This window comes from Lissotriton helveticus, chromosome 11 (assembly GCF_964261635.1).
Source record: "Lissotriton helveticus chromosome 11, aLisHel1.1, whole genome shotgun sequence".
NCBI classification, from domain to species: domain Eukaryota; kingdom Metazoa; phylum Chordata; class Amphibia; order Caudata; family Salamandridae; genus Lissotriton; species Lissotriton helveticus.
In genome coordinates this window covers 1,093,556,852-1,093,583,649 of record NC_136072.1, presented here as the reverse complement: position 1 = coordinate 1,093,583,649, position 26,798 = coordinate 1,093,556,852, and the positions used below count along the sequence as shown (strand labels likewise).

Below are 26,798 nucleotides of genomic sequence, written 5' to 3'. Positions count from 1 at the left end.
CCCACCCTGCTCCCCTGCACTCCAGGCTCAGAACTGCCCATGTTACTTAAATGCAGAGTGCCTGTCGCCCAACTATTCTACTGAAAGAAAAAACACACACAGGGGAGGCCTCAGTGCCCTGTTGGTCCCCCCCGCCTACCATCGCAGGTTACCGGTGCGGCACATGCCAGATACTCAGGTCATCATGAATAAAAGTTCCCAAGATGTCGGGATAGAGTTCAATACCAGCTTGGGCCAAGCGTTGGTGACTCAGGTTTCATCTTCAGTGAAAGCAAAGTGCTCAAAATCAGCAAAGGCCCCTCCATGAGAGTTCGTCGCACAAGTCAATGGTCGGCAGAGTTCTTTTCCGATGAAGTTCTAAGGCTGTCCAGCCAGTCAGATTCCACCTCCGGGAGGTTAAAGAAGAGGGTTTTTCCATCAAGTTCAACTCGCAAGTGCGCTGAGAAGAGCATGGCGTATTTGAGACCTCTTTCCCTCAACCTGCGCTTAAAATCAAGGAAGGAGCGTCGCCGCATCTGCACTGCTCGGGAGAAGTCAGGGAAGAAGGTGATTTCCAAGTTATCTAGGTGGAGTGGAGGAGCGACACTCGCCGCCTGGAGGATTGTGTCCCTGTCCCTATAGTTGAGTAGTCGGGCCAGTATAGGACGGGGGGGGGGGCGGCTTCGGGCGGCCCCCAGGCACTCTGTGGGCTCTCAATGACTAACAATTTAGAAAGGTCCTTTTGCTGTAGATTTGTCGAAGAAAAGTTTTTGTTGAAGTCCGCTCAGGTCTTTGGAAAGGTGCTGGCCGCAGGACACGCTCGTTTCTTTGAGCTGGATAGCTGGAGTAGGAGGCAGGCTGGTAGGGCTGGGGCCAAGTCGGCTGTTGTCGTCTTCTCCACTGCTGCACGGCCTTCTTCGTAGGTCCTCTGAATTTAAGAAGCAAGGTTCAGGGGAGCCCTTAAATATAAAATGTACGGGCTTTACTGAGGTTGGGGACAGTAACCAATGACTACTGTCCCCTAGGGTGACTACACCCTTCTAAGTGCTCCTTCCATTTGGGGAGAGGGGCCCAGTCCTGTTCCTATTGGCCTAATTCTCCAATCCAAGATTGAGAGGACTTCACCTTAGCTCCTTGCCACCTTAGGGGTGTGCCAGGCCAAGGGGGTCAGTCCTCCTCTGCCTACTAATTTTCCTACCTGTCCTGCTGCCAAAAGCGGGGCCTGGATGGGGGGTGAGGGGGGGTCGCATTTCTACTAGTTTATTCTGTCAAAATTAGCATATCACAAGTTGAGAGCATTTGAGGCTCACCGACAAGTGTTGCTGTTTCTGCAAAGAGGAGGTGTGAAGCACCTCCACCCAGAGCAAGCTTTGTTTCTGACCTCCGAGAGCACAAAAACTCTCACCCCATGCAGTCAGAAACGTGTCTGGTGGTGGCTATCCGGCGGGGATCAGACAGCCAATACACTAGAAGTTGGTAGTTTTTCAGGGAGCATCTCTAAGATGCCCTCTGAGTGCATTCTATAATAAATCCAACATTGGCATCAGTGTGGGTTTATTATGCTGTCGCGTTTGGCGTCAGACTGCCCAGTTTTCAGTAAAGCCATCATGGAGCTGTGGAGTTTGTGTTGACAAACTCCCAGCCCATGTACACAAAATGGCTTCACTTCACTTACAATGTCTGTGAATGGCACAGGCACAAGAGGAGCACTTGCTCACGCAACTATGCCCTCACCTGTGGTGCACCCTGCCTTTAGGGCTGTAATGCCTGCTAGAGGGGTGACGTACCCATGCCACAGGTCGTGTTGGTGGGCATGGCACCCAGGGACGGGTGCCATGCCGACTCTTCAGTTTAGTCTGCACCAAAACACGCAGCCTGCCATAGCAGTATGTTGTTGTTAAGGTGAGGGTTCTCAGAGGGTGGCATAATGCATGCTGCAGCCCTCAGAGGCCCTCTCTGGTCACAAGGTCCTTGGTACCAGAGGTACCTTTTACAATGGACTTACATGTAACCCCGAGGTGTGCCAATTGTGGAAACAAAGGTAGAGTTTGGGGAAAGAACACAAGCCCTGAGAGCCTGATTGGCCGGGACCCAGGGCACACTCAGTCAAGCTGGCATCCGGTATCTGGAAAAACGTTATGGGGTAACCATGCAAAAAGGGGCACTTTCCTACAACTAGTCATCCGGCTTGAGGAGGTGTGAACACCTTCCTCCGGAGCAGTCATTGTTTCTGGCCTCAGAGAGCATGGGCTCTTACCTGCAAGGGGCTAGAAGTATGTCTATGGTGGCTGACTGGCGGGGCTAGATCAGTCAGCCAGCACATTAGATAGTGGTATGTTTTTCTGGAGGCACCTCCAGGGTGCCATCTTGGTACGTCATAATAAAGCTTGTACTGCCAACAGTATAGATGTCTTAAGACAAGGGGTTTGATACCATACACCATAGGTTTCAGTAAAGCCATCATGTAGCTCGGGAACTCATAATGACCAGTGCCCAGACATATACTTGAGATGGCTTCCCTGTTCCTTTGTATAATCTATTAATTGAACTAGACGGCACATCTGCTCCTGTAGGTATGCCATCACATGTAATATAATGCACCCTGCCTTAGAGCTACAAGGACTGCTGTAGGGGTGACTTATATATATTGCATACAGTGTGTTTGGCATGGAACACAGTGAGTGTCACGTTTTGACTCCTGGTTTGCACCATGACACTTAGTCTGTAATGGCAGGCTGTATGCAAAATGTATGGGGTTCCCTCAGGGTGATATAATACATGCTGCAGCCTTAGGGACCCTCTTTGGTACCCATGCACTAGGTACCAAGGGTAGCACTTACTACAGACTTACAAGGGTGCCAAAGTGTTTGCCTATTGTGTTACAACTAGATGATTGTACCTTGTTTTAGGGAAACAGCACTGGCACTGGGGCCTGGTTAGCAGGGACTCCGTGTATATCAGTCGAAAACCTTTAGTACCTGTGGCAAAAAGTGGGGGTGACCATGACAAAAAGGGGCACTTTCCTACACTCTTCCCTTCAGATTCCCTCCTGCTGATGTAATGTTGCACTATATTACCTGCTTGTCAACAAGAAACCTCATTTATTTTATGTGTCTCTACTTCATTTTGCTCTTGTTATGCCTTTTTTTCTACCTTCTACCCAGATCAGATGAAGAACCTTAATCTCTTGATTTTGCTCAACTGTTTTATTTCCTATTACTGAAGTGTTCACATCTGTAATGTACATTTCTCCTTTGTTCTCCTTTGAATCGTTTAGTAACCACCAGTGTGTGTCGCCTCTGGTCTTAACACCCGTATCTGATTTGGTTGCCACATTGACCAGTTCTCCATTGGAACATTTCACATCACAAATCCAAGTCCATTCTTTTGATGATGACATTTCTCCAGGTGCCTGTTTCGGAATTCAGAGCAGCATTGAAGCAACATCGGTGAGTGTATGACATCTGTTAGCAGACACTTAGTAGAACTTGAGCTCCACACTTTTGCTCGGAGCATGACAGTCAATGGGAATTCTACTTGCCAACTTTCCAGCTTATATCAATGATTATTAAAAAGTCAGCTTTTGTCAAAGATGTTTTAGAGGGATAATCAACATGCACAATTCTAAAGAGTGGACTAAATTGTTCGTTTTAACACAGAGTTTGTAAACAGTGCAACTTAACATAAGTGATGGCTGTACTTATTGTAATGGAATAATTATGAAGGATATAGGCTGATGAAAGATTCGTTCTGTATTTTGACTCCCAGCTCCTTTACCAGAATAGTTTGTATACCTACTTGTACAGGACAGAGTAGTGTACTTTTCGCAGATAATTTGTTTTTATTTATATTTGGAAATCTAGGTGAATATGGGACTCTTACTGTACCTATGCAATGTGTATACGCCTTTCCAAAAACTTAAGTCCTTTCTTTTTATTCTAGTGATCAGCTTTCTCATTTTCTCTCAATATACCACTAATGCCGCTTGTCTTAAATTGAAATTATTTTTTTTTCAGCCAGTACGCTGAAGACTGTTACATGGTGGATGGATGTCTTCAGCCTGCTTGGCTGTGGCAATTTCTGCACTTGTTTAATTAAAAGAAGAAAGTGAACGACATGTCTAATAAGAGGGTGCCTGCCATGGTAAACAATGCAGAGCCTTCAGTGCATTCATAATTTTACATGAAGCTGTGCGCTGCATTGCATTAATGCATTCAAATAGAGTGTTAGAGGCCTCATAAGCCTAACACTAAGGGTAGCATATATCTGTTTCGTATTGTTATTTGTCCTGAAGTGCACCTCCCAACACCTTGAACTTGCCTAGATTTACTTTGGAAGACAAAAAAGCAGCCAATAATGAACTCTAATGGCTCTACTTACACCTTTACTTACAGATGTCGGATATACATTTGTCACTGCCTATAAACTTTAAAAAGGGAAAGAATCTCTGGATGTCACTTAAACCTAATCTTAAATCCGGGATTCACAAAAACACTTATAAGCTTCAGTCTTCCTTGATAAGCTTCACCCCAGTGCTAAGTCTCTAGATTACCTTCTCAGCGATCCTACGAAATAAGGATGAAACCGTGTGAGGAGTCAAATTTGCCCGCTTTGCATCCAACTGAAAAAGCTGAGAGTATGTCACAATAAGTTTTGCAGCGTGAATCTTTCTGGATTCACTATGCTGTGCATTATTCTGCGGTCTTGTGGTTGGGTCCGGATTCGTAGTCTTTCCTTTGGTTTTTTTTTGTAGCCCAGGTGGGCGTCGGCGTCACACCTCCTTGGGTGCATTTCCGGTGACGTCGGCATGCTTCCTGCGGAAGCTCCCACTCTTGGGCGCCATCTTCAGATTCTTTTTTTCCGCGGTCGGGTCTGGATCGTTCCCGTTTGGGCTCCAGACATTTTTGGAGAAAGAAGAAGGAAAATACAGAAATTAGAAAGAAAAGTCATCTGAAGACTCCAGGAGACTTCATCGACGAGGAGTCAGCAAAGGAGAAGGTGAATTCATCGAGATCTTCGACGAACACGCGACCAGGGAGGCCCTGAGCGCTCAATGATGGACAACACGCCGTTCAAGTTCTGCCGTAACTGCCACCACAAGTACGCGCAGAAGGACCAGCACCCGGTATGCAACCTTTGTCTACCGGTAAATCACGAAAGCGAGGACTGCAACGCCTGCTCCGCCTTCGCCCCGAAGACCCTTCGTGTGAGGGAGAGACAGAGGGTAGCGCACGCCACCCTGCAGGGGAAGGCCCCGACTCCGTCCCTCTACGATCTGGGGATGTCTTCCGAGGAAGAGGACAACGCTGCCGCCGAAGACGACAGCTACACAGTCGTAGAGACCGATTACACGAAGACTTCTGATAAGGTAGGAGACTCTCCGGCCCCCAAGAACCCGAGAGACTCTGAGTCTCTCAAAAACGAGGGCAAGGCCCCGAAAGCGCCGACGCCAAAACACCTGGCGTCCGCGAGTACTCACAGGCCCAGCGGATGCTCTGAGAAGGAGTCCCCGGCGCCGAGAGCTGTTGAACAGCAGAAGTCGTCAAAAATCGTCCCCGAAAAGGATCGATCGAAGCCGAGGGAGAAGGACCCTAAACTACCGACGCCGACCAGAGACCCAAAATCCGGTTCGACGTCAAACTTCGGCACAGAAAAGCACGGCGCCGAGCCAACCGCCGAAAGGAGCGGCCGAACCATCCGACGCGGAACACACAGCCGAGATGGAGAAAAAGAGAAGGCGCCTCGAGGCCGAAATAAAAAACATCTTGCAGCGGAAGAAAGAATTCGACGCAAAGATGAAAACCTTCACGATTCCACACAAGACCAAGCCACCAGTGGTGGAGGTGGTCGAGGAGGAAGACTAGGTCGCCGAGGAACAAGACCCGGACGTCGAGGTGGTCGACGACCAGGAAGAGGACGAGAATCCCTACGATAGTTACAACTATGGGGAGGAAGAGGACAGCAGGACGGACGCAGAGTCGGCCCCCTCTGACTTACAGGAGGTGGATTACCTAGATGTCGACACCGACAGCCCGGAGGAGGCGGTCGACACATATCCCTCGAGGCCCTCGCCACCGGACGACATCGGGCCTACAACTCGGTGATAAAGTATGCCGCAGCGGCATTCAAACTCAAGCTCGACGAAGAGAAGCAGAAAGCAGACTTCCTTCTAGAGACATTGCTCCCCACGCAAACAAGGAGCCAGTACCTACCAATGCTCGACAGCGTCTTGGCTCAAGGGAGGGAAGCATTCAGGGAGCCCGCAACATGCAAGGCAGTAACTCCCAGAACAGAGAAGAAATACAAACATTCCTCAAAAGACCCACCCTACATTCAGGGCACGGTCTCCGCAGACTCCATTATCACGGCCACAGCAAGGAAGAGGGCTAACGTACCCACTACTTCTGGACCACCACCGGATAAGGAGAGCAAGAGGATGGATCTGGTGGGCAGAAGGATCGAACGAAATGCCGCGACCCACTGGTGCATGGCTAATTCCACCGCCCTGATAAACAGGCACATGTACCAGATCATGGAGGAGCTGGGGCAGTTGGTGAAGGACCTGCCCCAGGATGCCAGTCACAAGGCCGAAAAACTGGTTGAAGAAGGGAAGAACGTGGCAAATTCTTGCCTTAAGACAGCCCTGGATGGAGCAGACACCTCCAGCAGGCTCATGATGATGGGTGTCACTGAAAGAAGACACGCCTGGCTCAGGATTTCAGGTTTCAAACCAGAGGTGCAACACAGCATCCTGAACACACCGTTCAACGCTTTTCGGAACAATAGTTGATGAGAAACTCAGTCAACTAAAAAAGGATAACGAAACAGCAAGGTCCATGGGAGCATTGCAGTTCAGAGGCAACAGAAGGGGCACCCCGTCACGGAGGCCTGGCGGGAGAGGTGGAAACCAGCCAGGTACATCACACCCGGCTTTCCAACAAACGCACCAGGCAGACTCGCAGGCTCAGCAGGGTCAGCAGAAGCAGTCCTGGCAATACCAACAAAGAGGCCAGTCCTTTCGAGGGAGAGGAAATGGACGTGGACAGAATAGAAGAGGGGGACAGCAGCCCACCTCTAAGTGACTTAAAAAAACTCTGTGTGCCCGCCCACAGAAAAGATCCCAGGGAGCAGCACGTACAGAGGGGTCAAGACAAGCTAGACATCTACGACCACATAACACCAGTGGGAGGAAGACTAAGATTTTACCTCCAAGAATGGAGAGAAATCACATCAGACAAATGGATCCTCAACATCATCCAATTCGGATACTGCATAGAGTTGGAGGGGAGGCCAACAGGCAGAAAACCAAAAAGAAAACCACTAGCAAGCAAACAGCTAGAGCGTCTTCAGGAAGAAGCAAAGGAACTCCTGCAGAAGCAGGCCATAGAACGGGTACCCTACAAGGAAAGAAACAAGGGAATATACTCAACGTACTTCCTGGTACCAAAAGTAGACGAGACAATGAGACCCATTCTGAACCTAAGGTTCCTGAACAAATTCATAAGAACGCAAAAATTCAAAATGACCTCCCTGCTGCAAGAGGTGCTCCCGCAATTGCAGATCGGGGACTTCATGGTCACGATAGACTCAAGGACGCCTACCTGCACATCCCAATGCACAGAAAGCACAAGCATATGCTCAGGTTCACCATCGGAGAAAGCCACTACCAGTTCACGATACTAGCCTTCGGGCTAAAATCAGCACCAAGGGTCTTCACAAAGTGCCTTGCAGCAGTCGCAGCGCACCTTCGAAGGCAGGGAATACACGTATACCCCTACCTGGACGACTGGCTGGTGAAAGCAAACTCATACCAGAAATGCAAGCAGCACGCACATACAGTGACGAGCACGCTCATAAGACTGGGGTTCTCCATCCATTGGAAGAAATCACCAATGGAGCCGGAACAAGTGAAGATCTTCCTGGGAGCACAGATCAACACCTTACAGGGCAAGGTGTTCCCCAGCGAGAAGATGGCGAGGGCGCTGGTGAAGGAAACTCGCCTCTACCGGAAGGGACAAGCTCGGACAGTGAGGACTGCGAGCAAGATCATGGGGATGATGGCATCATGCATCCACCTGGTACCAAATGTACGTCTCCACATGAGACCCATTCAAGAATGGCTACAGGAGCAATGGTCACAAGCTACAGGCAGTTGGGAGGATCTAGTGGTTGTAACGCACGCAGTGCAGAAGGAGATGACATGGTGGACCATGGAGAACATAACAAGGGGAAAGCCTCTAACGCCTCCAACGCCAACAGTGACAATCACCACAGACGCATCCCTGAAGGGATGGGGCGCTCACATGGAGGAGCTCAAGGTGAGGGGACTGTGGACGCCAGCAGATGCGACAAAGCACATCAATTACCTAGAATTGAAGACAATCTTCCTTGCACTGAAAGCTTTCCAAACAAGACTGTACAAGCACAAGGTGTTGCTACAAACAGACAACACCACCGCGATGTTCTACATCAACAAGCAGGGGGGCACACAGTCAGCCCCGCTTTCAACGCTGGCGCAGGAGATATGGAGATGGGCCATCCCTCTCAAGATAGACCTGCTAGCCATACACCTACCAGGGAAGGACAACATACAAGCAGATTGGCTCAGCAGACAGACATCGGCATCCCACGAGTGGGAGCTCAATGCTCAAGAGACAAGGTGGCTGTTCGAAAGATGGGGAACACCATCAGTGGACCTCTTTGCCACACGCCGGAATGCAAAATGCCAAAACTTCGCATCCAGACACCCGAGGAGGGGTCACTGGGGAATGCCCTATGGATAGATTGGTCCGGGACATTTGCTTACGCCTTTCCCCCAATATCACTGATGCACAGAGTGCTGAGCAAGTGCAGAGCGAGCAATATGACCCTGATACTGGTCGCGCCACAGTGGGCCAGACAGACATGGTACCCGCAGATCATGGAGATGACTGTGTGCACCCCACAGATTCGGCAAGAGGAAAGACCTACTCTCCATGCAGAACGGAGAGGTGCTACACCCAGGGCCAGAGAGCCTGAGCCTAGTAGCGTGGCTCCTGAGGACATAGAGTTCGCACATTTGAGACTGCCAGAAAGCACCCTGAGGGTCCTTCGGGAGGCACGGAGGCCCAGCACTCGGAAGTGCTACGTTGCGAAATGGAAAAGATTCACAATGTGGTGCAGAAAAGAAAGACTTCACACTAACATGAAGAAGGACTCCACAGTGCTAAAGTACCTGACACACTTGCTGGAGAAGAACCTTAGCTCATCCTCGTTAAGAGTTCACTTGGCAGCGATAGTCGCCTACACAAGGGGAGAAACGTGTAGGAGTTTCTTCACATCACAGGTCGTGAAGAGATTCCTAGAAGGAGCGAAAAGGATCGCACCACCCAAGCGGGTGCCGCCACCTGCATGAAACTTGAACTTAGTCCTAACGGAACTCATGAAAGAGCCCTTTGAACCACTTCACAAGGTCTCCCTAAAGATGCTAACTATGAAAACAGCTTTCCTGGTTGCAATAACGTCCTTACGCAGAGTTAGCGAGCTTCAGGCGCTGACGCTACAAGAACCCTACATACAAATACACAATGATAGGGTTGTGATGAGGACTGACCCACACTTCATGCCGAAGGTGGTATCCAAATTCCACATGAACCAGTCTATACAGATACCACGTTTTTTCCAAAAACCAACAACTAGCGCAGAGCGAGCTCTGCACACCCTGGACGCCAGAAGGGCAGTCATGCACTACATTGAGAGGACGAAGGGACACAGGAAAACAAAACAGTTCTTTGTGTCATTCGCCAACAGTTTCATGGGAAAGGCAGTAACCAAAAAGACTATTGCACGATGGATCGCACAGACAATTCAACTCTGCCACAAACGTGCAGGACAAGAGCTAGCAGAGGGGACACGTGCCCACTCCACTAGGAAAAAGGGTGCTACAATAGCTTTCCTGGCTAACACACCCATACAGGACATATGCCTGGCGGCAACATGGGCTTCGGTGCACACGTTCACGAAGCGCTACTGTGTGGATATACAGATGAACAAGGAAGCACAAGTCGGACAAAAGGTGCTCCAGCACATATTCAATAACCAACGCTCATCTTCCACCCAGCCGCCACAGAGATGAGAAACCTCTACAAAATCTATGCACAGCATAGTGAATCCAGAAAGATTCACGCTGCAAAACGAATAGTTTTCTTACCTGTCGGTGTAGTTTTGCAGCATGAAGATCTTTCTGGATTCACTAGCGAACCCACCCACCTCCGCCAGAAAGATGAGGCTGGAGAGAGAAGAGGTGGTTAAAAAAATAAAAAGGACTTTTAAAGTACAAGCGGTAAAATATCACCTAAATAGAAGATTGCCATTACTTCGGAAACGAAAGAAACACGGAAAAAAAGAACCCGAAGATGGCGCCCAAGAGTGGGAGCTTCCGCAGGAAGCATGCCGACGTCACCGTAAATGCACCCAAGGAGGTGTGATGCCGACGCCCACCTGGGCTACAAAAAAAAAAAAAAAAAGAAAAGACTACGAATCCGGACCCAACCACAAGACCGCGGAATAATGCACAGCATAGTGAATCCAGAAAGATCTTCAAGCTGCAAAACTACACCGACGGGTAAGAACTATTCGATACGCCATGGGATAGTGAAAGTTAAACAACCAGCTGCCAAAGGATCGCTGAGAAGTTATTTCAAAGCATTGGATGCTCTCTCAAACCGCATAGAGAGTACCCGTCAATTTCTTTGAAGTGAATGGTATACATTTGACCAGCAACTTGATAGAGAAAATAAGAAAAAACAATACCAGGTGCGTGGCTGCATTTCAGATCACACTGTTGGCACCATGCCCCAGCTTTTGATATTTAGACCAGTTTCGGAGTTTGGCCTTCAGAAAGGTGGAGATAAAAATAAAAGAACCACAAATACGTGCATCAACCATTTTTAGACCCAACAAATGTTAAACAACCGTGTAGAAATAAGAGATTGGAGGAAACCTGCTCTAAGAAAACTTTTTGAATTGAAAGTTTGGGGTCATGTGTTTAATCTGTGAGTAAGTCTATAGATGTGTACAGTTGGATGAGTGAAGCGAGGGGCATCCATAGTTTTGGATAAAATGCGTTGTGATTATTTGTGTTCAATAAAAATTCAAAATATGTATAAATTATATTTTCAAATTGTCAAATCAAGATCATTTTGTATTATTGATGAATTGATTATGAAGTTGAAATGTTGGAAAATGTGTACGTTAGCTAATAAATAATGTTATAATAAAACACAAAATGAGAATTGGTAATCTTGTTTAACAATCTGTGCAGCCTTATGCCAGTGAAAAAGTGAGATGCCCTACCCAGAAGCCCTTTCCCAGGTGTGTAGAGGTCACTATAAACAGGTTACACAAGTGGTGCACTTGATCCCTGGCAAGGTGATAGCACGGAGTTGTACAGGCATGTTTTCCTGGGTACCAGAAAAATCTTTTAGCTGGTTTCTAGACCTAAATGGTCTCATGAATGTAAAGACAAACATGTGGGTTTATACAGATTATAGACCGACATAAATGCTCCCTTTGTTGATATCAGTCCATCCGTACTGATAGATCTAAACCAATTCAGTGAACAAAGCTAGGCAAGTGGCCTGTTACTACATATTTGAAAGTAATTTATTGAAAGGGGGAGTGGCACTACCCCAGACTTTAATTACATATGCTAATGACTTTTTAAAGAAATCCTACAAGAAACAATCCTTTTATTACCCAGAACCTTGAATTCATATATGCAGTAACCTATTTTATTTGACATGACATTATGTGGCCCTGAAGAAGCGGTTCACACGCAAAACTTGTTGGCCAAGTATGTTTTAAAGAAAATAAATATAATAAAAACTGTTGTAACCAGAACTTGATTAACGAGTCCCTCGCTTCTAATTTTCTGGCTTAACTGTCTCAGGAATGTAAGTGTCCTTGGCTTTGTTGCAATTTTGGATCATTCTCTGCTCTCCTGATATAGCTGTTACTTCATCAAACAATTGAGCATATATTTCCTACTGGGGCAAGAGCTGATGGTCTGTTGCATGTGTAAAATTAACCACCACATCCTCCCTCTGTGCTGGTCAGGAGACACTAACTTTGCTCTGCAGAGTAGAGCTCTGCTTCTCCGGTAGGTGGTCTCTGTCATGTTACCACAGATTGAACAGGCAGACACATCTTGTGGCAACTCTGTATCTTGTGGTTGAGCCTAATTTCCATGCTCTGCAGGTGGTAGTTGAGTAGGGGTTCACTCCATGGACAGCGAGCAGAGAGCTTGACTGCAATGAGCGGGGCAGGAGGCTTGCTTTCCACAGTTTTCAGGCACTGTTCATGTCTTTAGTTACCATCCCTCATATACGTGAAGCACAAGAAGAAGCCAGTTCACAGTGATTCAGCCTCTCAGGCCAGCCACCACAATAGTGTTGTTGAAAGGATGTTCCAGCACCTAAAGTCGATCAGACACCTCGCCACCCCATAACCCTCCATGTTCACATCACATGCAGGCAATCTAGATCTTCAAAAAGCAGCACATTCTGCAAGGTAGGATTTTGGAAAGAGGGAAACTTGACTCTCCCTTTTCCAACACTGCCCCTTCCCAAAAGGCTTTTTCATTGGCATTAGGTCTATACTGCTATCCTGAGCAGGAATATTTCCCAGTGGCCACTAGGAAATTCCACTGGTGGATTCATGATTACCCTTCTCTTATGGCATAAAGCCCAACTTCCTACTACCATCTCTCTCATCTCCTATGGGGGAGAGCAAGAGGATTCCCCAGCAATGTACCGTGGAAGGTAAGCTTATTAGGATCTAGATATTATCTGGCAACTATATCTTTTCAAGTTGTAGGACCCAATCAAAGAACATGGTGAAGGAAAATTTCTGTGGTAGTGTCTTAGTGGAATGGAGGGTATCTCCTTGGATTTTCAGTGTTGAACTGGCTGATGGGTTGTGGGGGTAAGAAGTGGAGCTTCTGTAACTAACCCACACCCACCAACAGCGAAGCAGATGCCGGGTGGTTACCGAGCTCTTCTCTAGTAGAGGGAGAATTCCTACTTGGCACCTTGGATTATATTGCCCTTTGCAGATAACTGTCTTTAGCTGTAGTTTAAAAATTCTGGACATTATGGGTAAAAAATAGAAAAGGGGTGCTGGCCATGGAAGTCACAGCTTCCTCTATTGCCCAGGAATTCTGGAATTTATAAAGTTGGTAGGTATCCTTGTATGCCATCCATCCAAATTTTGAGCTAAATCTTGCAGGCATCCTACATGCTAAATGTGACTGAAAGATCACCCTTAAACTTTACTTGATAAGGTCTTGGTTTTGTCCCTCTCCTCTCCCTTATTTTATGCCTACCCACGCCCTTGCTGGGGAAATGCATGAATGGAGCATTGTAGCTTATTTACCATTGACCCTTGCTTTTTTGGCAAAATCAGTTACTAGTGTGTCAACAAAAAATATTTATTGTTAAAACAACCTCTGCGTTGCATGACATTATGTGCATTACAAATTTGAGAGAGGTACAGATTAAACTCTGGTGCATGTAGAAAAATAAAAAGTGAACAGCTTGCATAGACTTTTGTACAGAAAGTTGCAGATTTAAGCCCTACCATCCGTTACTTACTTTTCCAACGTACATTCACTATTATGTGAATTCACTTATTTTGTGCGTGGAAATCTTGGACAATCTACTCAACTCTTTAATAAATTTACTTAGGTTATAGAAATGTATAGCATTTTGGCCCCACTCATGCTTTTTCACCCATTTTCCGTACCTGAACTGCAAAAAAAAAAAAAAGATATTGATCACGGTTTCCGGAAAATATGAATGGATGCTGAAAGTAAACGATGGCCCTTGCAGTAAACATGCAGTTTGTTGAACTGTTGAGGGTACTGATCTTTGACTATTATGTAGCAAACAAACTCTGCTCCTAATACCTGCTGTGATCCACCGATGAGCTCATGAATAGAGAAACACATGTTTCTTGGGCTAAGAAAAATGAAATACTAGGAATATTTATCAAGGTTTGCTCATTGACCAGAATGCAGTTTGGTTTCACTTGAAACACAAAACTGCACAATATTGTTTGGTGTATAGAATTTCCACAAATCAACGAAAGTTGTGTTCATAGTTCATTTTTTCGAAAACTTGGTACACGAATGGCCATTGAGCAAAGTTGAATTCCTTCTCCATGTCCAATAGTAATAGTTTACGGTCGGCCAGTGTCATCTTCCCTGGCAACAACTAGATAGAGGCAATGCCTGGTGCCACGACAAATTCATTTTGGTCATGATGAACCAGAGAGCGCACCACATGAGCCAATTGCGTCTCAAGTACTTTTTGCGAGCATTTTCTATTCATTGTTGATGAAGGAATTGGGTTTATAGGAAGAATCATTTGCAGGCTTTTGGGGCTTAGTGATGACAGCTATCCTTGCTCTGTGCAAATCGTACAGCAGTGAGCCAGTCTCGAATACTCCTTCAGACAGGCTATGGAGATGTGGGGCAAGTAATTTAGAATATCTTTTGTGAAACTCTAATGGGATGCCATTGGGACCCAGAGCTTTCTCAGAGGACATGGCTGTTAATGCTTTCTGTATCGCTTCCTCAGTAACTGGAGAGGCAAGCATAGGTATGTCAGTCAACACCAAACAGGGCATTAGCAGATCATGGATGATTGGGTGGGTGTGCTCCGCAGGAGGGGCATGCGTGTGAGTATAGCTTTTTGTAGTATGAAGCAAAGGCCACAGCAATGCCTGTTGATGTGGCAGTCTCCAGCTCATCCACAGTTCACACTGACGAGACCTCCCATTTCTAAACTTTACTCTGAGTCGAACAACTTCTATTTCGGTTTGTTGCTCTCAAGCTCAAGAGAGCTCGGGAAGTTCAAAGACAGTCTCTCAAGAGCCTCTACCTGGTCCTCAAGCTCCATTGAGTTTGTTGAAGCTCCCGGAGTTTCTCTTATCTTGCTCTAAATATACTTCATTGCGTCCCTACATGTGGACAACACAAGGTCTCTACCCAGTAACTCATCACTCCCCTATTCAATTGAGGCTGCACACAGCCCCAGGAGGATTCCATAGGGTTTGGCGCCTCAACGCCTAATGGCTTAGAGACAACGCTTTTGCAAACCATCTCCACAACAACAGTGACATATATTTGACTCAGAGTGCCAATTCAATAACCTCCCCTGAAAGACGCCGGGAGACATTCAAGGCAGTTATATGTGGGGATGCAATGTAGTATATTAAGAACAAAATAAGAGACACACGGGGAGCTTCAACAAACTCAACGGAGCTTGAAGGCCAGGTAGACGGTAGTTTCTTGTGGGGTATACAGATGTCAGTTCTTTTTGATACCTTTTGACAGGCCGCATTTTCTTACTGCAAGTCACCTACAGTGTTGTGTTGGTGGCCTAGTACCCTTTTTCACTGGTTTGCATATTTTTGACGAACCTCTCAACTTAGAGTGACTTTTGTATACAGAGTATACATAACAGAATGTGCTGCTGTGTTTCACATACTTGGTTATGGAAGGAGCTATAGCTCGATGATAAGTCTTGTGCTGTGTTGGCACAGGTTTTCAAAGGCCAAGAGTTTGAATCCTGCCAATGCTCTCTAAGTATCCGTCTTGCTAGTAGAGCATGTTGATGTGAAAATATAATTCACAAATGATTCCCTGCATCTCCTCTGTGGGGTTGTTGGTGAAGACACAGTAATGGTTTACTTTTGGGAAAGACATCCAGCCTTCGGCCATTGTTGAGGTGGAGGAGGAACAGAGCCTATCTCCATCGATACTAGACTCCCAACAGCCTCCTAGCACTACAAAAACACCTTCTGATGGATGGATACTTTTAACTTCAGATTCTAGCCCTTTAGAATACTCCCAGTCATCACAATACATCCGCAGAACTGTACCAGCACTGCTCCTGCGTGCGGGTAGGTGGTGCCATATATTTCAGCGATACCACACCTGAAGTGACAGAGTAAAGGCACTTATAAATGCCACCCATTGCATACGAACATCCGTTCTTTTTCTACTCCCTTGATGCAAATTTAGAGCCCCACTTCCAACATTGTGGGTTTTCTCATGACTCTTAAAGAACTGCCCAGACGTGGGCCCCTTGCTCACTTTTCCACTGGATTCAAGCAAGCCTGGCTTAAGAGGAGTGTTACCCCGAAACCGGTCCCAGGATGCTTGTTTCCGTTCCAGGGAAGACCTGGCTTGGCAGTTCGTGCTGGACTATTCCCATGAAGAATCGGGTCGTGACTGATTTGCATATGCCAGGGTCTGAACTGGGGTGGCGAAGTGAGCTAAAGAACAATGATTGATTCAACGCAGATCTGTGACTGGGGATGAGTGTCTGAAGAAGTTTCACTGCTCCGTCCATCATCTCCTTGTGTTTGCCTTAAAGTGTGCTAGGGAATAGTGTCCCCTCCAAAAACAGAATTTAAGCTGGGCTGAGACTGCAGGAAGCGGATATCTGTTGGGGACTCGCATGAAGTTTACCTATGTTGCTTAGGCTAAGGCCTCAACTCCAAGGAAAGCAGAAAGTGTGCACTCATGGCCTTTAAAGGGGTTCGGGACTGGGAATCTAAACTCTATTGCCGAACATAAGAGGTCGAAGCATAGGTCCCACTCCCATTACAGGGAGAGGGCCCTATCAGAAGGCCCCTTCCACAAAAAGTCCACTTTCCTCTTGAAGTCTACAGATAAGTAAAAGTCAGTCTAGATATAAGTATAAGAAGGGCAAGTGGGACTCTACCTCATCCTGCAACTCAGTCTACAGAGAAGTCATGATAGGGATTGCACTCCCCTAATCTCTCCTGAATCCGAACCAATTTATCCATTTGTCGGGACTTTCGATGGTTTCCTTGACCAGTCATCGTTAAGTAAATGATTTGCTGCTGTTTTCAAAGCGTTCACATTTGTTTCTTCCTGACCTCTTCGTCATGCCACAGTGGGACCTTAACTTGGTCCTCACATTCTTGATGTACATACCTTTTGAGCCTATACACAGCTATTCCCTGAGGCTGCTGACCATTAAGACTGTTATCATCATTGCAGTTACTTATGTGCGTTGTGTAAGTGAGCTTCAGGCACGGTCATTACAGCTGCCATACACCACCTTTTTCCTGATAATTTGATGCTTCAGACTTCTGTTACTTCGATACAGTATCCACCAGAAGGAGAGTTACTGAATGCAACTGCAGATTAACTGCCCTTTCTTCTGCTTATTCTGTGGAGTGTTCTCTATAGTTCGAAAAAGATCCAATATTAGGTTTTTTACACTGCCATGTTAGCAGTCTGTCACATTTCATCCACATCTGAAAGAGTTTCAGAAGAAAACTATGCCCGTGCGTGGCACCTATATATGGATCTGTGTCAGCACTTCCATAGGCAGTGCGAATCTGCTGCAGAGTCTAATGTGCCAACTATCAGCATGCAGAAGTAAAAAGGTTCCAGGCCGGTCTGGCAGCTGGAAGGGAATTCAGAAGGTGAGGAATCCACTTTTTGATAGAGGACTCACCAGAAAGAACGTAACAGAAAGTAACTAACTTGTTCTTCAAAGGCTTGTACTGCTGGGATTGTTTGATGAATTTGAATTTGCTATGACCAAGGAAAAGGCATACTTCACATATACCATATGCTTACTCCATTGCAAGAATAGAGCAACATAGGTGTTTTTGATGAACATATGCAACAATACCACATGGACTTAAATCCACACGTTTATCAAACATTAGTGTCACTATTCAAGTTAGAAAGAAAGCAAAAGTGGGTTAAACTGTCTTAAACCTTTATTTGCTTCCCTCAACATATGCTTTAAACTGAACATATTACCTGTAACACTTTGCTTATATCTTTTAGTTACATACTTTCACATGCAACACTCCATATCCAGGGGAGTATCAAAGTAGTATGTAGGAATTACAGTTCTACAAGAATCACTCAAATGATTCTGTATGGTATACATACCATTCATTGGAGAGGGATGCTGGATTCCGTATAATTTAAGGAGGAGCTCATGTCAAGGATCCGAAGTCACATGCATGAAAGTGAAACTTAGACATCCGTGAGAACCATCTTGTAATTTATTTCTTTATTTATACTTGTATAGAACGCGAACCAGACCTGTGAGGGTATCCGAACTCTTTCCAGGCTTGGGGGGAGGAATAGAAATCGTGAGGATGGGAGGGATCACATTGGGAGAGCCAAGGATACATTGTAAGGGAGGAGCACGCAGTCATAAGTCCAAGCTACATGTGGGATAAAATCAAAGCACATTATACAGGAGGTGCACGCCGTCAAAGGTCCAATCTACACGCGGGATAAAAAATTAAAGCAGATAAAAATTAAAGCAGGTAGGTATAATATACATGCAGTCTTATCTCATGGGGGGATGCCCCGGAGTGCAGAAAAATGTGTCATCGGTGGAGTTCGTGGATAATGCCGAGGAGGAGGGTGGAACGAATCGATGAGGTGATTGAAAATTATTCGTTAGGTGAGGTATTTCCCATTAAGAAGGTTTTGGTCTTCTCCTTAAAGTGTGCGATGGACGGAAGTCTTCTGATAGAGGGAGGAATTCTTTTTATTTTTTTTTAAAGATTTTATTAAAGAAAAGAACTTATACACAAGGCAATAAAATTGTACAGTTGGACATGCGCTACAAATGGGGGAAAAACCGCAGTACAATATAACACATAAAACATTAATGCAAAGGGGGGGAACAGTGAGGAAACAAAAGCAGTAATCACATAAGTTACACAAGACATGGAATGTCGGGTCAGGGGGAGAGGGGAATCTCTGGAGCCTCCACGAATGGAGGCGTACATATGTTACCACGGTAGGAGTTCTACTGGCTCTATATTTTATTCCACTTCCTAGGTCTGCCCCTAGCCACGTATACCGTCTTCTCTCTAAACATGCACCAGTCCATGTTCTCCTTCCACACCGATTCCGTGGGCGGCCGCTGGGAACCCCACAACTGCGCAATGTCTCTCTTAGCAATCATATTCCCAAGGGTCGCCCACTGCTTCTGCGCCACACTGTAATCATTCGGCTCCCAGACATTCAACAGGCAACGCCTGGCCTCTGGCAGTAATGCCACTCCCGTGACCCTTTCCATCACAGTGTGGACACGATTCCAATACACCACTACCTCCGAACACTCCCAAATTATTTGCAGGAAGGTACCGATCAGTCCACACCCACGCTTACATAACCCATCCAGGGAGTAACCCATATGAATCAAGCGCGGGCCAGTGACATATACACAATGTAGGATTTTGAGCTGCACGAGCCGGAGACGGGCCGGGATCGCAACCGCCATAGGCGAGGGCAACGCAGATTGCCAGTCCTCGTCGTCCAACTCCAAGCCGTCACTGGTCCAAACCTCCCTGAGACGCACCAACAAATCCGACCGATCATTAATCAAGTTCTTGTATATCACAGAAATAGTGCTGTCGGGCACGTAGCCGTCAAGCACCCGATACTCAAGTGGAGAAGATTCGGGGATGTTAGAGCCTCCAGGAAAAACTGAAGTCAATGCGTGGTGAATCTGTGCGTAACGAAAGAATTCCCTATCACTCAATTCATATTCTGTCTTCAATGCCCCAAAGGTCTTGATTTTACCCTTGACCCAAAGATCACTCACCCTACTGATACCAATCATATCCCATTTTTCAAATCCTTTCGTCTTCCAAAGGCATCCCAGTCTTTCAGATGCATACAACGGAGTCGCTCGTGTCAGTTGATCCCTCCATCCCATTTGCCGCATTCGCGTCATGCCACACTCGTACCGCAATCTTAGTAGGTCCCGATAGTTCCCTTCCCGCTGCTTTGGAATATAGCGCCCTATTGTAGTTCCCGCCCGGTAACAAATATTTATCCATCTCAAATGCAGGTTAAAGGCCGGCGCGTACGTTCCATGATTAATCGCTCCTAGTTGGGAAGCCCAGTAATATCGCCTGATATCCGGCAGTGCTATACCCCCGTCATACCAGGGGAGTGTAAGCTTAGGAAGGGCAATACGCGGGCGTCCATCCCAGATCAATTACCTCTGAAGATTCTCTACCTCTCGAAAGTAACTCGCCGGAATAATATCAAATGTATTCTGGAGAGCGTATAAAAATCGCGGTAAGGACATCATCTTAAAAAGAGCCGTGCGCCCAAGTGGCGAAAGCGGTAACTTGCACCAACCCACAACGTCAAGCTGTAACCTCCGAGGAGGAGGGAGCAGATTACGTTCATAGCGAGTCACCGGATCCAAAGCTATAAAAATCCCCAAATACTTAAATCCGGTGTGAGAGACCTGGACGGGGCACCCGCGCGGCAGGGAGGGGGCACCACCCGAAAGCACATATACACAGGACTTGGCCCAATTGATCACTAAGCCAGAATTTCTACCAAACGAGGTGAGCACATCAATCAGAACATTCAGAGATTTTCGAGGGGACGTAAGGTACAACAGAATGTCGTCTGCGTATAGGGATATGCGATCTTCGAATTCCGGGGTCCATTGAATACCCTTCATCGAAGGCTCCCATCGCAACCTGGCGGCCAGAGGTTCAAGGGCCAGGGCGAAAAGAAGTGGGGACAACGGACAGCCCTGTCGCGTGCCCCTCCCGAGGACAAAGGGTCTAGACACTCGACCATTCACTACCACCTGCGCCAATGGCTCCTCATACAGAAGTTTCACCCAGCCAATAAACCCGGGACCAAAGCCGAACTTCGTAAGAGCGGCCCAGAGGTATGGCCATTCCAGTGTATCGAAGGCCATCGTAGCGGCCAAGGAAGCCAAAATGGCTGGCTCGCGCAAAAACGCGGCCCTCGCGATAACACCGTGCAGACGCCTCAGATTGAGTGCAGTGTCGCGGTGCGGGATAAAATCGGACTGATCCGGGTGAATCAAGTCACCGATTACTTTTATCAAGCGGTTCGCCAACAACGTGGCAAGAATCTTTGGTTCAGCGTTTAAAAGCGAAATGGGCCTGTAGGTTTCCCCTCCTTATGGATCACCACGATGGTAGCAAGACGCTGATCACGAGGGAGGGAACCGATGTCTCGTGACTCTAGAAACATGTCGCGGAGGTACGACGCCATTTTATCAGGACGCAACTTGTATAGCTCGATAGGCAGACCGTTAGGACCCATGGCTTTGCCCGAACGCACGGATCGAATAGCAGTAGCCACCTCTTCCGCTGAGAGTGCCGTGTCCATTAGGTCCCTATCCGCTTCAGAGAGGCAAGGCAATGCAATGTCACGCAGCAACAGATAAGAGTTGTCTTCAGATCTATCAGAAACCGGGGAGTATACAGTTTGGAAATGGTCCGCGAAACACTCAACAATCTCAGTCGGATCAGTCACACACACACCATCAGCTGTCTCAATCACTGGAACCACACGACTCGCTCTCTCTTTTTTATCTAGCCAGGCAATCAATTTCCCTGCCTTATCTCCCACATCATACAGTCTGCCATGTTGCTCCCTACTCATGACTTTCGCGGCATCCGTAACCAGGGCTTTGTAATCTAGTTGTTTGAGGCTGAGGGTATGAAGCTTATCACGAGTCACTCCAAGTTCCAATTCCTTTTCAAGCTCAGCTATTTCAGTCTCTAAACGGACCACCTCCTCATTTTTACTTTTCTTGGCACCAGCGATTAACGATAGTGCCTGACCACGGATGACCAGCTTAAATGCCTCCCACAGTGATACAGAAGACGACACGGACCCCTCATTTTCAGCAAAATACTGATCCAGTAGCTTGGTTGCTCCGCTTTGGTAATGTATCTAGCCAGTCACTCACTTTCTCGGGACGATCAAAGAAAAACGTCCGGTCCTCATATTCGACACGAAGCCTGGTTGGAAATAGCATCGCATATTTTGAGTCCATGTCTCTCAACCTTCGCTTCACCCCCTGGAACCCCATCCTTTGTCTCTGGACGAACTGGGTGAAGTCCGGGTAAAAGCTCACCGTTGTATTTTCGAACTTCACGGGGCCGCCCACCCTCGATGCCTGCAGGATAGCGTCTCTGTCTCGGAAGTTAAAAATCCTGGCGATGATCGGCCTCGGAGGAGCATCCGGCTTCGGCTTCCCACCAGGCACTCGATGCGCACGCTCCACAGCAAAGAATTTACTCAGTCCCGTGGGGGCGAAATGATTTAGGATGAAGTCCTCTACAAGGAGATCTGCAGTAGGATTTTCCGAGTTTTCAGGGACCCCGATAATACGTACGTTGTTGTGTCTGGCCCTATTTTCAAACTCCTCTAGACAACGAGCCATGAGATCATTGGAGGATCGCAGGTTGCCGACCTCTGTCTGTAAGTCGGACACATCGGCCGTGAGGCTGGAGGTCTTCAGATCTAACGATTTGACCTTCTCATTGGTCTTCGACAAGTCCGCTCGAATCAAAGTGACATCGATGGCCACAGTGTCGAGTTTAAGGGCGAGAGCTTCATATTGCTGGCCAATGGAGGTCTTCATATTGGCAATGGCGCCCATGACATCTTGTAGAGTCAAGTTGATCGGCGCAGCCAGGTCTTCCTTAGCCTCCGCCAGGGTCCAACTCGAACCTCCGGGGGACCCCTTGGGATGGGTATATCGATCCATAACATTCGATTGGACAGTTCCCCCCCGAAGAGGCATCTTGGTTTTCCGCTTCTCGTTATCGGGCCTGCCCGCCATATTGGGCAGTGTGCCCCCGAGGGGCCCGTGAGACCTGGTGAAAATGGCCGTGCGCGGTCAACCCGCCAGAGTCTTCAAAAACGGGTGCCAGTGGCGTTAGCAGCAGTGTAACTCAGCACACAAACATTCGAGATCAGTGGCACACGATGGACCTGCTGAGTACGGCTGGACCTCGGGCAATCGAGACAGTCTGGCGATCGAACGAGGCCAAAGACACTCAAAGCAAAACCGAAAGTCAACTCCAGGGCAATGAGAAGAACCCCTTGAGCCGCTGTTGTTCAACTACTTCCCGGGCGTCTCAGTGACTCGAGCCCCAGGTGTCGCCGTAGGGTGGGCCTCAAAAGTTCAAATCGTCGTTGTAATGGTTCCTGAAGTCCAAATCGATTTTTGAAAGCAACCAAGTTATCAGCTGAGTTTCATCTCCAATAACCCGTCTTCATAATCAGGATATCTTACAGGATATATGCGGAGGGCGGCGAGGGTCCCGGGAGCCCTACGCTCACGCGGCCATCTCGGATGCGCGCGAAGCTCCTCCTCGAGTTCCAGATTCTTGGTGCGGCCCCAGAGAAGGCCCGATTGTAGGGTTTTTTTCCGGAAGCGTGCTGGTTGCAGCAGCAGGTTTTTGGCAGATCGGGAGTTTCTGGCTCCTCCGGATATCAGGAGGTTTTGTGCAAGAAATGTAGGGGAATTAGAGTATAAAGCTTTGTGAGTAATGCAGGCTAGTTTAAATTGTATTCTGGCCTCTAGGGGAAGCCAATTCAGAGCTTTGAGATGGGGAGAGATGTGGTCAAATTTTCTTGAGCCCGTTAGGAGTCTGGCGGCGGTGTTGAGGCAGGCTTTCAATGGGGCCAGAGAGTTCTTGGGTAGCCCTGCAAGAGTAGAGCATCCATATTCAAGTCTGGAAATGACAAGGCCTGGGTTGCTGTTTTAAGGTCTGAGGCATCGAGGAATGGTTTTAGATTTCTTAGGTAGCTCAGGTGGAATCTAGCCGTTTTGGCCATAGAGTTTATATGGCCTTGCATATTCAGGCTGCCGTCAAGGGTTATACCAAGGGGTTTTGCCGAGTCCACAATGGTAGGAGGGCAGTTTAGTGCCGTGATGGTCTTGATCCATTCCTAGATGTCAGGGTTGGGTTTGGGAGGGGAGATCAGAAAAAAAATCGGTTTTATTTGCGTTGAATTTCAGCTGGTATTGAGTGAACCAATGGACTGTCAGTTTCAGGGCCTCGTTAAGGGAGAGAATGTCCTCAGAAGAAGAGATTTTTATGTAGACCTGAGTATCATCTGCGTACATAAGGTAGTAGATGTTGGCGGCACGGAGCACCTCGGCGAAAGGTTCAAGGTAATGGTTGAAGAGGGTGGGGGAGAGGGTTGATCCTTGGGAGACTCCAACAGAAACCGGAGAGGGGGCGGATAGATCACCGCTCTCTGTGCGCGGTTTTGGAGGAAGGATCTAAACCATTCAAGGACGGTGCCATTCACTCCCATCCTGAGTTTGAGGCGTTCTAGGAGAATTTCGTTGTTCACCGTATCAAAGGCGGAGGAGAGATCGAGAAGCATTAGGAGACAGGTTTTGCCTAGGTCTAGGGCTTGGAGGGCGTCATCCACAATGTGGAGGAGGGTGGTTTCCGTGCTGTGCCCAGGTCTGAAGCCAGATTGGAAGATATCTAGCAGGTGAAAGTTGTTGATGTGTAGGCTTAGCTGCTGTTGCACACATTTTTCCAGAACTTTGGCAAGGAGTGGGATGTTGGATATGGGTCTGTAGTTCTCAGCGGAGGCAGGGTCCATCGTGTTTTTTTTTAGGATGGGGATAACTTGGCCAGTCTTAAGCAAATCAGGAATTGAGCCATGTAGGAGGGAGGCGTTGATTATTGCGGTCCAGGAAGCGATGATTGCCTGAGAGGCGGCAGCTAGGCAGTTAGAGGGGAAGAGGATCGTTAAAGTGATTGTTCGGTTTTAAGGAGGCAAGAATTCTCGAGATAGCGTGGTCGTCATAGGTTTTAAAGTTGGACCAGTGCGCTAGGTTTTTGGGTGAGGTTAGGGAGGACAAAGCGGAGGGAAGAGGTGGAGCTGGTTGATTTTGATTTTGGTGGAGGGTTGCAAATTTAAGTTCATTTCCTAGGGCAGAGATTTTGTCACAGAAGAAAGAGGAGAATTCCTCGCATGATATTAGGGGTTTAGGTGATTCTTTGGCGGTTTTAGCTAGCTTGTTGGATTGGTGTTTGACCAAGTCAAACAGTTTGCGAGGTAGATTTTTTGAGTTCTCCAGCTCGGTTCTGAAAATTCTTTTTTAGTGCTAAGGATTTTCTTATTGTAGGTATTTCTGGCCTGTCGAAGAAGTTTTAGATGTGCTGCAGATGGGTGTTGTTTCCAGATTCGTACCGTCTGTCGAAGGGATCTCCTCTCCTTGTTGAGGGATCCGCTGAACCAGGGATTTCTGTTGTTGATCTGGGTTCTTTTTAGTTTTAGAGGTGCCAGACAAGTACTCAGTATCTACAATACTAGTGTTTTATGTAATTAATGTTTTACTTGATCACTTTAGTGTCTCTTGTACCCATAGATCTACAACTCCTTCCCTCCATACTAGCTGTCTGCCAGTAAATCTGTGGAGGGCAAGAAATGCTAATTGAGGCCTTGGAATTCCGAACTTGCTTGGTCTTATATGTTTAAAAACACTTTTTCTGTTCAGAAGTGCTTTGGTCATACCCTTTATGGGTAGTGTAAGAGGCTGGCTTAGTATATGGTGCTCACTTACGTAAGTGTAGCACCCTGCACTAGTCCAGACAACCCATATGGTGATTTTTGTGGTCTTAAACAACCTTAGAAAGCTCGCTAGAGTCTGTGGTAGCTGTGGGCAGCAGGCTTAGTCCAGAAGGAGTATAAAGCAGCTTGTTTTACCAGAACGTGATCTTATTGGTATAGATTAAGTGAAAAAGAACCACACCGTGTATTTATAAAAATATAAAAAACATCGAAAATGCTGTTGTTCGCGCACAGCCTTGAATTTAACAATAGATTTAGACGATTTGGTGTGCACTGTGGATGTATATTCCGGTCTCATACACTCCAATAATATAAATCTTGCGTACCCGGCAATCGGGGGCGTCCCCTCGGGCACAACCTGGTCCCAGTTGGGATTGTGAATGTTTTTAATTTTCAAAAATAAACGTCGATGTTTAGGGTTTAAAAAAAAAATTTCTTCATGTTTATTATTTCATATCAACTTTCTCTTTTCTTCTTATTTTCATCATGCGTCTTCATGCGCATATATAATTACGTTCACTCCTTGTTCCAATGCATTTTGGGTAATAAACCATTCTGCAGGAAACAGAGTGATCGCGGCTTCAGCGTACGTCGTGACTTAGTCTTTCGCTGTCAGGCCTACAGTGGGTTGTAGGCATGGCACACAGGGGTGTATGCCATGTCGACTCTTCACTTTGTTCTGCACTAAAACACGCTACCTGCAATGGGGGTGGGTAGTGTAGGTGTAGCTCTTAGAGGCCTTCCCTGGCCACAGTACCCATGGTACCTTTTATAAGGGACTGGCATGTAGCCAGAGAGGTGCCAGTTGGGGGCACAAGATACAGTTTTGGGAAAGAACACAGACACTGGGAACCTGATTGGCACATAGGTCAAAGTAAATCAGTAGTTTGGCAAAAAGTGCGGGGTTAGGTTACTGCAGCAGAAACCCAGCTTCCTTCACCCACCCATATGTAACCCCTTAAGTACCCTAAAGAAAAGGTTGGGACGATACAGGGGTCCCTCCCAGAAAAGGGGCTGGACAGTGGGGAGGATACTCCCATGTCCTTTGTCCAGTTTTGCGCCAGAGCGGGAGCCAACGGCTCCCTGAACTGGTTTGAACTGGAGTATACAAGGAGGGCACCAAGTGTGCACTTCAAGCAGCCCCAGTGGCGATGGCAAGCGACCCCACCCTGCCCCAATACACTAAACCCTGTCTGAGATAGGATACCTATTGCTCTCCCTTTCCCTGCTCGGCTCAGCAGCAGGAGGGCAGAAACATGTCTCTGGTCGGCAGCAGCCCTAGCTTGCTGTCCTGTTCTGTAAGACTGGTACTGGGAGCATTAAGGGCCTCCCGAAGGTGCTATACAGTGCATAGAATTATACC

At 47.2% G+C, this 26,798-nt stretch overlaps 1 protein-coding gene across 2 annotated transcripts in view; it reads left to right on the top strand.

Annotated features, from left to right (window-relative positions):
- PRR14L (proline rich 14 like) overlaps positions 1 to 26,798 on the top strand; it is a 451,476-nt gene that overhangs the window by 282,881 nt on the left and 141,797 nt on the right. For both annotated transcript variants that reach the window (XM_078667733.1, XM_078667734.1), the window contains exon 6: positions 3,257 to 3,428. In XM_078667733.1, coding sequence (XP_078523859.1) covers positions 3,257 to 3,428 — 172 coding nt within the window. The remainder of the gene's footprint in view (positions 1 to 3,256; positions 3,429 to 26,798) is intronic.